This window comes from Rhopilema esculentum, chromosome 10, assembly GCF_057945365.1.
Source record: "Rhopilema esculentum isolate cy_ngs chromosome 10, ASM5794536v1, whole genome shotgun sequence".
NCBI classification, from domain to species: domain Eukaryota; kingdom Metazoa; phylum Cnidaria; class Scyphozoa; order Rhizostomeae; family Rhizostomatidae; genus Rhopilema; species Rhopilema esculentum.
Genome location: NC_142824.1, coordinates 10808020 through 10819915, shown reverse-complemented (window position 1 = coordinate 10819915; position 11896 = coordinate 10808020). Strand labels below are relative to the sequence as shown.

General features: G+C 34.8%; 3 protein-coding genes across 4 annotated transcripts in view; 2 read left to right on the top strand and 1 right to left on the bottom strand.

Moving 5' to 3' along the window:
* The first annotated feature begins 364 nt into the window (after positions 1–364).
* LOC135687321 (mitochondrial import inner membrane translocase subunit tim16-like) lies at positions 365–1617 on the top strand. The gene has a single exon (XM_089110667.1). The coding sequence runs from the start codon at positions 658–660 to the stop codon at positions 1039–1041; it is 384 nt and encodes a 127-aa protein (XP_088966793.1). The 5' UTR covers positions 365–657; the 3' UTR covers positions 1042–1617.
* A 1657-nt stretch (positions 1618–3274) lies between these two features.
* On the top strand, positions 3275–4662 carry LOC135688720 (INO80 complex subunit C). Its single transcript, XM_065205687.2, has 2 exons — positions 3275–3410; positions 4025–4662. Exons 1-2 carry the CDS (start codon positions 3276–3278, stop codon positions 4367–4369), a joined length of 480 nt encoding a protein of 159 aa, XP_065061759.1. The 5' UTR covers position 3275; the 3' UTR covers positions 4370–4662.
* LOC135688601 (anaphase-promoting complex subunit 1) overlaps positions 4603–11896 on the bottom strand; it is a 38822-nt gene continuing 31528 nt past the window's right edge. For both annotated transcript variants that reach the window (XM_065205534.2, XM_065205544.2), the window contains exons 48-57: positions 11778–11895; positions 11517–11594; positions 10970–11034; positions 10528–10606; positions 9709–9756; positions 8188–8274; positions 7843–7932; positions 7220–7339; positions 6525–6600; positions 4603–4767 (exon numbers count right to left, since the gene is read on the bottom strand). In XM_065205534.2, coding sequence (XP_065061606.2) covers positions 4757–4767; positions 6525–6600; positions 7220–7339; positions 7843–7932; positions 8188–8274; positions 9709–9756; positions 10528–10606; positions 10970–11034; positions 11517–11594; positions 11778–11895 — 772 coding nt within the window. In that variant the 3' untranslated portion in view covers positions 4603–4756. The remainder of the gene's footprint in view (positions 4768–6524; positions 6601–7219; positions 7340–7842; positions 7933–8187; positions 8275–9708; positions 9757–10527; positions 10607–10969; positions 11035–11516; positions 11595–11777; position 11896) is intronic.

Genomic DNA, 11896 nt, shown 5'->3' with positions numbered 1-11896 from the left:
ATAAATAAAACGACAACCGAGATTCCGACATGAATCGCCTCTTCCGAGCCTCTACCGAGTCGTGCGAATTTCAGTGCGAACGTATAATAATAGCGCCGAATGTTGAAACAATAGCCCTTTCACACGTCACAAAGTGCTTCTTCCGAAAAAAATTTTGTCGTATTTTTACAGTGATTCTCAACTTTGAGCGTCTATATCTGGAAAACGAGTTAAGCTTTTCGAAAAAAAATTTCACGATAGCTTCTTTTTCTCGACTAACTACCAATTTATGCAAAAAAAGTTTTGGGCTGGAATGGCCCTTTAACCATCGGTAAAATTAATTGCATTATTTTGTGAACATTTGCGATCATTGAAAACGAGGTTTGGAGCTGACATCCATGCTGGATTATGCAAGAGTATGGCGATTGGGTTGCATCAGTGATCAGTTGTTTGCATCGATAGTACTGTGAATCTCGCTCCATTTACTATTGTGAAAGTTAATTTTTGCTCGATTTTCTTTTTAATTTTGACTACAATTATCATTTTGTGACGAGGAGAATACAAGTTGCTGGGATCCAAGTCTGGAAACGGAATGGAAAAGTAGGCCAAATTGTTACCAAAATCTGGTCCTAAATTTTTTCTCGTTTTCCCATTTTGGAAAGAGAAAGCCTTGGAAAAATGGCGAAATTTATTGCACAGATAATTGTTCTTGGTGGTCAAATAGTTGCAAAGGCTTTTACGCAAGCTTTGCGGCAAGAATTCCAGGCAGGAAATGCAGCGAGACGGGCAGCCGGTAGTGCCCAAGAAGGGACTCGTCAAGCAGCGAAAAATAGTTTGATGGGTATGACTTTAGAAGAAGCACAGCAAATCTTGAACGTAAAAGAGTTGAACCCTGAGTCAGTGGAGAAAAGTTTTAAATATTTGTTTGAAATAAACGATAAAAAGAAAGGAGGGTCATTCTACTTACAATCAAAGGTGTTTCGTGCAAAAGAGAGAATTGATGAAGAATTTGCCGAAGTAAAAAAGGAAGAGAGCAAAAAAGCCAACTCTGATTCTAATTAAACTTTGTTGACACTTGCAACTATAATGTTCATACAGCTTAGAATTTGTGTAATGATGTTGTGCTAGGCAATGACCATGCTTTTATTTTTATCCTCCATTGGATAAAAATACAATGTTTTATGTCAAGCCATGAAATTTAAGTCCAAGGAAGTAGTAAACTATATTTGAGATAAAAGTTTGTTGAATGTACTTTGGTGAAAAGGAAGTTACTGGTACATGCAATGCAAATACTGCATGATGTTTGAATATGGGTTTTTTTTTAATTTTTCAGTTTAGAGTTTCCCGAAGTATTTATTGTTTTGATTTTAAATACATGCTTGATTTCAAGGATCAATCAGAGTCTGTCCTCACAACAAAATTGTTTGTTAGGCGACCTGATAGACTACGGCATGGCCTATTGAGATAAAACTTAAGTATTATGCAGTTATCTTGATACTTAAATGGTTAGTTTGTGATGTTTCAGGTGCTCTTATCAGACAATAGCCAACTGTTTTGCAAGATAATTTTTAATTTTTTGTCCATGATGTAAAGCACTTTGCTAACACAGTTAAGCTGGAATAAATCTAAAATTTTATAGTTTGAGGGTATTGTTTGTATTGTTATTCACACAGTGTTTGTTTGTGGAATAAATTGTGTTTTCAATGAAATAAAATTTTCAATTTAGTGCACAGGGAGTGAAACCTTTAGTAAATTGAAACACAGAACACAAAATGGTATGGTCCAGGTTCCTTTTAACAACAATGTAGCACCTGACACCTGGACCATACCATTTTCTAAACACAGACAGTTACCGACAATGTGTTCTGTTTAACACAGATAGTGTGCTGGGCATGATGTAATTTCATATCAATCAAAAAATATGTTTGCTTAGAAGAGAACAGATTAGAGAAGAAAAATACTACCCAAATCACAAAATTAGCAGAAAAATTGTTTTTTCATACTGTCAAATGTGTTGATCAATTTATTTATATGCTTCTGTGTAATCCATGTCCTTACAGCTGTCATTCCAAATGGGACAGCAGGGCAGGGGAGTGATGGCATTATTCTCTCCATTTGAACAGTAAAAGTATTTCATGAAAAAGTAAAAACAATGGTTACTAGCGTTCCCATTGTAAATTATGGTTAACCCAGAGAGAGGGTGTTGTTACACTTTCTCAGGCTTGTCTTTCAAGCAGTGCTTGGTAAGGTAAAATAAGAAGTGAAGGTAAGGTATAATAAATGAGAAAACCCAATGTTAGTTTTCAAAGCTTGTTGTACTTCAAAGTAGCCAAAATAAGCTCAGTAGTCCTGAAAGGTCCAAAAAACAAACTCCCTTCTTTACTCTATGCTGCATTGTAATCTTTATTCCAGGGGTGGTACCAGCCCCAAAATAGTGGGGTGGACAATGAAGGGGTGGAGCTGATAAAGGTCTGGGTGAGAAACTGGTGCAACACCATACAAGAAATCACACTCGTTATTGATAACCAAGTTTGACATATTTTGAAACCCTCAATAGAAGAGTTAAATTTCATAGGCAAATGTTTACACACATTAAAACTAATTCCCGAGTGGTATCTTAGCTAGCAATGGTTTTAAACTTATTAACAAGGATTCCTTTGCTATTTTATCTGCCATTCTCGATCAATGCTAATTTGAACAAGGTTTGCCAGCCTTTCGTCTGACATTGAAGCTCAAAGGTGATGCAGCTGTAACAGGTGGGGCTGCAACACAACTGTTTAGCATGATAAAGCTGTGTTTTATAGTTCATCCTCATTTTAATTTCTCATTTTAGTTACAGAACTGATAATCCAACACACCATATGTACTCTATGTCAGCTAAGATCTAAAAAGAACCTTAGCTGACCATCAAAATGAAAAAAGATCCGATCTCAACCTGTGGCGCCGCCTCTGCTATGTATATTCCTAGTACGCAGGGACGAAGGGGCTATAGCTCCCACATTTTTTATTGAAGTAAAGTATGGTATCGTGGTTATGGCATCAAATGTACTATAGAAGTTTGCCACTTCGCCTGGCGCCCCTCAACTCCAAAATCTGCTCCGGTGTCCCCGTATTTTGTCTGTGCATAGTCTCTAGAGGTAGGAGTAGGACTATTTGACCCAGGTCTGTGCCAGCCAGGAAAGCACAGGAACTTGGAAAGAACATTGAACTCTAAAATAAAAGATCTATTATTTCTTTTATTTAGAGTTCAATGGGAAAAAGTGAATCTTGAAATCGAGGCCGTTGTTCAGAACAACATGGCCGACGGTCGCACACCGTCGAGTGATACAAAGGCAAAGAACGGGACTTCTCTATCAGCGAAAAAGAAAAAAAGTGCCTCAAAGGGCGAATTTGAGGATTCAAATCAATCTGCGAGCCCCATGCCGACCCAGGTACGAAAAATCATACATAGGCTGAAAAAATATATGGGGGTTCCGACACAGATAAATTCGAAAGATAGGGGGCCAAGATCAAAGACCCATTGCAATTTGCTAAAATCTCTATTGCTGTGCAAAAAGGTGGGGTGTAAAATGCCCCCGCCGTCAAATGCCCTGATATAGACTGTATGATCTTTAACAACCCTTCTTATGGTATGGTAGGCCTAAATAAATATATAAACTTGGCATGAGGCTCCCCCAAGAAATTTGTCTAGTGCCATGCCTGGGTCTATCATCGCTTTGCCCCCACCAATTTTTCAAAGAAAAATGAAATGTAGGCTGAAGGCTTATTGCATACCACTGAAAGGCCAGAAGTATATAGAAGTTATTCACATACATTCAAGCACTCCCTCAATAATTTGCAGAATTGGCAAATTGCCAAAATTGCTTTGCTCTTGGCTTTTTTGGAATGTTTAACCCCAAGATAATTTACCTCAATCTGTAATATACTCCTGGATCCTTGATAGAGGTTTTCTCAGATATCATCTGACCCCAAAGACCCCTGAAATTCATCCATTATACACAGAATTAAATCTGCATACTAGCTTGCCTTTCTATTTATATTTCAGGAATCAACAGATACACAGGAATGTGTCTTCAAAAATCCTAATTTTGAACATTCTGGAGCTAGAGGTGGAAGAAAAAGAACATGGAGGACTCTAAAGCAAGTTATATCTATGGAAAGATCAATGAATTGGCCAGAAAATAGTGTTACTTATGGAAGCATTGATGCACCTCTATCATTTAAACCAGGAAAGAAGTACTCTGATATTTCTGGATTTCATGCAAAATATACTGATCCACAAACAAAGTTGAGGTACTCCTCATCAGATGAGTTTAGGATTGTGAGGCAATTGCCATACGATAGAATGCAAGGGTATTTAGGACTGAGAAATGCCTCATATGTTCCATAAATGTAAATAAATAAATAAAAAAAGGAACAGCAGGTCTTGCTTTTACACGAGTTTATAAATGCACAAATGCTCTCTCACTTTCTGCTATCTAGTGTTCTTTATTAATATGAAGCCAACTGATTGATAATTTGCTCAGTCTAAAGATCTTGATTTGTTTGAAGTTGGATGAATCTCAAATTGAACAATGTCATACAATATAAACAAAGCTTGAGAAGAATAAATGACACTTATAAAGCAGTTGTATTTATATAAATGGAATATTTACAAACATTGATGTTAAAACATTTTTCTTACATTTTCTTTTTTACTGAAAAATATCCTCAAGGTTTAGAGACCAAGCGCTGCCAACAAACTGAACGACACTGACAGGTCTTGACATCCATCCACTTAAGGTTTTTCTGAAATTTATAAATAAGGGAACCTTGATCAACTGAACCATTTGAAGGCAAAGTCTGTAGAACCACCAGGCCTTGCACGGAGAGGCGCTTGAGCTCAATCAAGTGCCACCACATTTGCATAGAAAGTTCTAGGAGCTTGATTGATCAAGCACCTAGCATGTTTATGTTGTTGCAAAACTAAATGCGAAAAACCAAAATTTGTTATTGATTATATTTGATGATGTTCAATGGAATGTCTAAAAAGTTGAAGGTGCTCAGTTTGTCAAGTGCCTGCTTTTTGCTCCTCACAAGGCCTGTAGAACCACATGATTTAGATTTGCAATTTTGTAACTTTGAACCAGTTCTTAATGACATGTAAAATACCGTTAAATTTTGAAAAGAAGCCCAGGGATTATAACAGTTGAAAGGCTGTTTTTATTGGCCTTATATTTGAGGGGACTATATTAGGGAGGATTATATTCAGTGGGCATACAGTCCTTTTCGTGAGCAAAATTAAGCGTCTGCAGGCCTTGCCCGGAAAGGCGCTCGATCGAGCGCGCGCACCTAGAGCGCACCCAAAAAAAGCCTTGGAGAGCGATTTATAGAGCCCCTCAAAACGTAAAAACAATATTAACGCGGAGCAAAATAAATTTTTGGAATTTATTAAATCAACTTGATCAAGCATAAACAATCTTCCCAACAGACCGCAATATTATGATTTGCGTAAGATTACCCCTTGAGAAAAAATTCAGCAAATTCAACGTTGGGTTTTCGATATCATTTTTAATCTGAAAACCCTCTAATAACCATCAAGGATACAGGCCATCAAGCAAGCGTATTCTCCGGCAGATTTATTTGATTTTCGAGCAAGCGTTAATCTTCTATTGAAGTATATATTATTTTCTGTTTTTTTAATAACTTAAAATCGCCTCTGCAAATCAGCGATCACGTTTCCGTCCAAATTATCACATTGCTTTTCATTTTTCATTTGCTTTTGCGAGTAGTAGATGTTCTAGCGTTTCTTATAGAATGGATAACATGAAAAAAGGAACAAAGTTAAATGTTCGATTTAAAGCCATGCGTATTGATGAAGCAATATGTGAAGCTAAACATAACAGTAGTGATACTGACACTGTTAAAAGCTCATCGAATGATGGCAACTTACATATCTAGAAAAATCTGAACAATTTTGCGACTTTGTTCTATTATATTTCTATACTTATATTACATAGTGTTTGTTGCATATTTTGTTATTTCATTTTATGGTGCTTTGTGGTATCACCGTTGAATTTCATATTCAACATTCTTCCGAAGCTTCGATTTGGATCTCTCGATCTCCTAAAGCTCTCGAAGGATGCTCTCAAGGACATTTACTTAGAGGTGCGAAATAGAGCGCCTAGAGTTTCTAAGGGGCTCTTTTTATGGAGCACCTTCATTTTACTTAGAGCAAGGCCTGCGTCTGTGGCAAATCACACATGCAAACAAATTTGCGTGTGCGATCGCACTTGTAAGCAAATTTGAAGTACCAATCTGATAAAGTTGGCAAAATGAGCAAAAAAGGTAAAAGCCACTCGAATATGTGCAAGAGCAAAACTGGATTCAATCAATACATAACAGATTACAGTTCCTCCTCAGAAATACTCGAGCTATTGTCAGAATTATACCAAGAGACAAAGCTTTGAAATAATTGGGAAAATTCTTAATTATCAAGTGCATTCAAGTACATAAAGTCTTTTAAAATTCAAGAAAAACTTTGGTTAAATTAACATAATACTCACTGTTTGCAAGGTGAAAGGAAAGGGCTTTTTGCAAGCGTAGTTGTGACTGTATCAAGTAGTTCTCATTAATTAGAGGCTAAAAGATTGAAAGTAATATCTAATATTATTAAAATAAAAACTCACCAAAAATGTGATTTAACTTTTGAAGGGTTCAATTTTGAGAGGGAGCAAAAGATGATAAGAAATTTTAAATGCATTTTATATGAAATTTACTAACATGCTTTTATTATAAATTATGCAAGGGTTGATGTTTAAAATATATAAGAAATGTAGAGAAAATTCAAAAGAATGATAGTGGCCTCATGTTTTACATCTTTCTAAAAATATAAGCAACTTTGTTTTCTTTGTTTTTCTTCTTGCTATAAATTGATAGGCAAATAGATGCTGATAGAACAACAGCAAAAGGTGTTACTTTTGCAAATGCAAGACCACTCATAAAATTTCAGGAAAGTCAAAACTAAAGAAGCAATGGCATTTTAATGTACAAGTTACTTGTTTTGGAAATAAATTTAATGTATTTACTCAATTAAAAACATAGAAAATGAATAAAAATGTAGCTATTGCTGGACTTTGCTGAAATATTATAAACATGCCCACTTTTTTATCAAAGATTATAAAGAGAAAGAACATTAAGAGAGAGAAAGAACACAAAGAACATTAAGCAAAGGGTTGATACAGCATCCTAATAAACTTACCTTTCCTACAACCCCTATTTTTTGTAACTTAGGATGCAAAATACTGTAATACTGAAATATGATTTCAAGCTGCTTCATATTTTCCGAACTGAAATGACCATCAGCAGCTTCTGCAAGCACCTTGTGAAACAATTGATTTATAGAATTAATTCAATAACAGGAGATGAGAGGAACATTCAATATGTAAACCATTGACTTTTTTATTCTGCAATCTTATGAAGTCATGGTTATAGGAGACAGGAGACAACACATGCAATAACAAGAATCCAACAAAGTTGGTGGAATGGAGACAATAAGGACAGTAACAGTGTCTTTCAACAGTAATATCACAGTGAGAAATTTTGAAACTAAGTGCTGTTTTTTAAAGTAAATGTAAAAGGATAAACTTTTATAATGAAAATAGAAAGCCAAACATTCATAGAAAAAGTAAAAAAAAACTCAATGCTGGAGTCAAATTCAGACAGAAAAGCCTGTTAGTTTGTTATCAAACACTATTATTCAATAATAATTGTTTTTCTAATCTAAACTTCTTGGAAACTAACCCCTTTAAAGGTATTCTTCAAAGGATTTGCAGCTTATAAAATATATTTATCTACAACTGATTTATTGTTTGAATATCTTACCCTTTCAATGCTCATATATGTTGGCAAAACATCAAGCTTCTCATTTGACACACATTCAAACAGAGTAGATGACAAAAATTCTGAATTGACCTGAATAACAAAATATCTTTAATTTCAAGTGTCTCCTTGTTTCTTGGCATAACACAAAACTTCCAAACCGGCATGAACATTCAATACACTGAAAAATTTTGAGTATAATAATTTCATGTCATAGCTTAAACCAATGTAATAAATTAAGTTTTAATCTAGAATAACATAAAATGGTAAAAATTCTTTGATTCAATCAAATTACTTAAAAAACTTGATTCTTTTAATAGATCAGACAAATAAAATGTATTCTTTAACCTCATTGGTTTTAGCATCATCTGAACAGAACATTTCACCAAAGAGAACAGCATCAGCATTGGAACTAAATGATGATATTGTTTCAAGCTGAAATATAAAGTACCTATGCAGTGGCATGACATGAAAACCTCTTCTCCCTTAAAAAGTACTGTAAAATTAGCTTGCTTGCTAGAATTCAACTAGCTTTGAAAAAATAAATTTCCAAAGGTTCTTTACTGTAAAATCAGTTATTTTCTAATACATGTGCATGGCAAATAGGTATATAATCAATTAAAATAAAACAGATATGGCACAAGGAGTAAAAAATATCTTCAAACTTAACACCAGATTGTGATGCTATCAATTTTACCCAAATCATAAGCTTGGCATCAAGTAGAATGGAAAATCTCCACTACAGTGGTACTACTTTAGGTATATACAATGAGAAGTCTATTTTCTCCAAAGATCGCCAACCCATAAGAAATATAAACTTTCACTATGTGGCCTATTTTCAATATTTCTAATCTTGAAGACTAGTTCGTTATAATCATCCTAAACAAAAGAGACTGAGACCGCGTTTACTATAACAGGAAACAACAGGAAACAAGGACTGTTATGGAGACATTGATATCTGCCTCGTTAGAAAACTGGAGTCATCAAACAAAGAAGTTGACACTGTTATAAAAAGTCGAAGACAGTAATATAACACTTTTAACAAGTGACTTGTGAACTGTCTCTGATTTTAAAGACACTGGAAATTTAAGCTTTTGAAATAAACATCTTTAAACGCTTTCCTCGCATTTTTTATATTTTATAATAGAAAGAAACAATAAACTTCAAAGTGGCCCAAAGTCATGCCTTCATTACGTAATTAAAGTATTTTGTTTTTCATAAACGCTTCATATTTTGTGTAAATAATTTGTTTATTGTCTAATGGTTCAAAAGGAAGCTAATTTGGTACTGTTGACAGTGCAGCATAATGAGAGAGACCTTTGCACTTTTGTGCTAAATCAATACCATCAGTACGATATTTGCCAGCTACAACTACTGTCAGAAGTCTTCTACCCCCTCTCCCCCCATAGGAACAATGTCGATTTACTACAAAAAGAGGTTATTGACTACGCTTTTTCTTGTGGCTTGTATATTTTTCTAACCTATCTACATTGTTATTTGGGGAAAGGAAGCTGGAAGAAGTAGTTGTTGGGAAGACAAATAAAGAATACAGCGCAAAGTTTAAGGTGTCCCAAGAAATTTTGGCAGTGATTGTACTTACACTTTTTATTGGAAGAAAATACTGAAATCTGAAAATTGGTGAAAATACTTTGGGCTAGAATTGGGCAAGTATGCAGTCAACCTACTCTCGATTCATGGATCCTTGAGATTAATGATCAGTGGCTCTGTAGCACATTATATTAAGAAACTGACATTTCAGCTTGGCTAACGCAATTAACCTTTATGCAATTATTAGAGTTCCCTTTTAAACAAAACACAACCAATAACATATTGTGGCATTGAAATTGAAAAAAAAAATAGAATGCATACCTTTTCTGATTGATTTGTGAAAGTTCTCGCCATAAGGTTTCGATGACCCTGAAATTCAATATATTTTTAGAGACTGCTGTCATGCAGGGCTCGGCGGAGGTAACATTCTAGTACCATAGCATCAAACATATCTATATGCAAGCTTATATCCAAAACAGAAAAATTCCCGGTAACGCCAGGAACATAACAACTAAATATCATAACATCTATAGAGAGAGCAGTTTAAAAGTTGCCTGACGATCGCATTAAGCTTGAAACTCGGAGTAGCGGCTTACAACCGTCCTATTCCTTACAACAAAAACGTGCACAGGTCGCCTATACATCATCGAGAACATTATGAGAGACAAGTGAACAGAAATTTCTAACACAGAAAATAGGTTGTCACTTTCATGTCATAAAGAAATCGATATATAATCATGACGATTCTGCTTTTCACAAAAAACATGCTGGCATGTCTCGGATAAATCTTCATAAAAGAATATAGCTTACCTATATTGCAAGAGATTCATATCCAAAAAAGATCCCAAATCACTCTCATTATACTAAAGACTTTCTAGTCATTGCTGTCTCGAATAGATTTCAGTTGATTCAATATTATTTTGCATTTGATTTTTAAGGGAAAAGTCTTGATTTTCAAGGATTTTAATTCAAGTTAAACAATCATCTCCAACTCTCCCCAGGATATACTTGTGAGATCCTTAACCCTCAAAAATTTTAGAAATTTGCCCTTGATGAAACAAATATCAAAATTAACAAAACATGATAATAGAAACGTCAATTATTTCACCAAAAGAAATCTAGGTAAAAAGTAAAACTTACTTTCGGATCATCTACATATGAGAGATAGCCAACTTTCTTTTTTACGTACAAACAGTTGATAATTCTTACGATTTCATCACTAGAAGAGATCAAATGAAAACTAGGGAGAAGTGCATGCAGCCTTTCTTAAATATAATTCTTAAGGCTTGGTTGAAACCATTATAACATTGATAAAACCTTCAATTTAAAGCTGACTTGCAGCAATGCTCTAGTATTAATGCTTTCGTCAATTGGTCTTTTATAAGAGAAACAGCCAGCCAATTATCTACAAAGCATGAAAGATGAAATGGAAGAGAGAACTGTGACAAGAAGTGGAGTTTTACTTTCATTCAGAAATGGGGTTTATGAATAATTGGTTAGCAGAACTTGCATTCATTTGTATCACAAACGTAACAAGTTATAAAGTTAAAAGATAAAAAGTAAAGTTATCTTTAAAACTTACGGTGGCCTCTCAGAATCTGAAAATTTGATAGTTATAGGCCAGTACCTGGGCCCAACTACTTGAATCTTGAAGAATAAAAACATTAGATTGGAAAACGAAAAACTTGCAAGAGATGAAAGCAAACACAATTAAAGCTGTTTATATTTCCTAATCTATAATAACAATAATTAATTATAACATTACTAATAATTGTTACCATCACTACAAAAGAAAACACGGGAAGGCCAACACTTCTATGTAGCTTTTGCAGAACTTTATTCATTGGCAACATCAGGCTATACGTTAGTGTTGCCATCCCTTGCTGAAGGGAAGAAATCAACAAAAACGTCTTTTTAGTAGGCCAAAATGTTAAAATGCTCAATTTTTATACCAACCAAATCAATTTTTACCAATAATTTTGCAGTGTTTACACACAATTGAAAATTTTTCACATTTCTTGTAGTTTACTTGCACATGGTATAATCAAGTTGTCACCTGTATCATTCTACCGTCAACAGGACAATTCTAGTCTGTATGTATCAAAACATAGACCATACTGGCCGCATACCTCGTCAATCAGAGAAACCTCTGGTAGAAAACACGGAGCAAGCAATTTGAACGCTGTTGCTGGATACGAAGGTGTTTCCTGTGAATTATGAAGGAATAAAAATCAAAGTCATGGTAGCAGTTAGATTCAAATGGAGGCCTAAACAGTTGAAATGGAGTTCAAAACTGTATGGTACCAATAAAAAATAGTGCAAGGTAAAGTACATAAATTGCGTATATAAAACCCTGTCAAAAATAAGATTCCAGTAGCGATGAAATCTACCTTGAGTTTGACAAGCAATGGCACGAAACAAACAGATCCGGTGCCAATGTCACGTGGTATAACCAGCCTTGGCTCACATGCCAGTACGTATAGATGGCGAAAAGCTTGGAGGTGGTAGC

Coding starts and splice junctions, on each gene's coding strand:
- LOC135688720 (XM_065205687.2), top strand. CDS start 3,276: ATGGCCGACGGTCGCACACCGTCGAGTGATACAAAGGCAAAGAACGGG. Junction 3,411..4,024: donor CGAGCCCCATGCCGACCCAG/GTACGAAAAATC, acceptor TTTATATTTCAG/GAATCAACAGATACACAGGA.
- LOC135687321 (XM_089110667.1), top strand. CDS start 658: ATGGCGAAATTTATTGCACAGATAATTGTTCTTGGTGGTCAAATAGTT.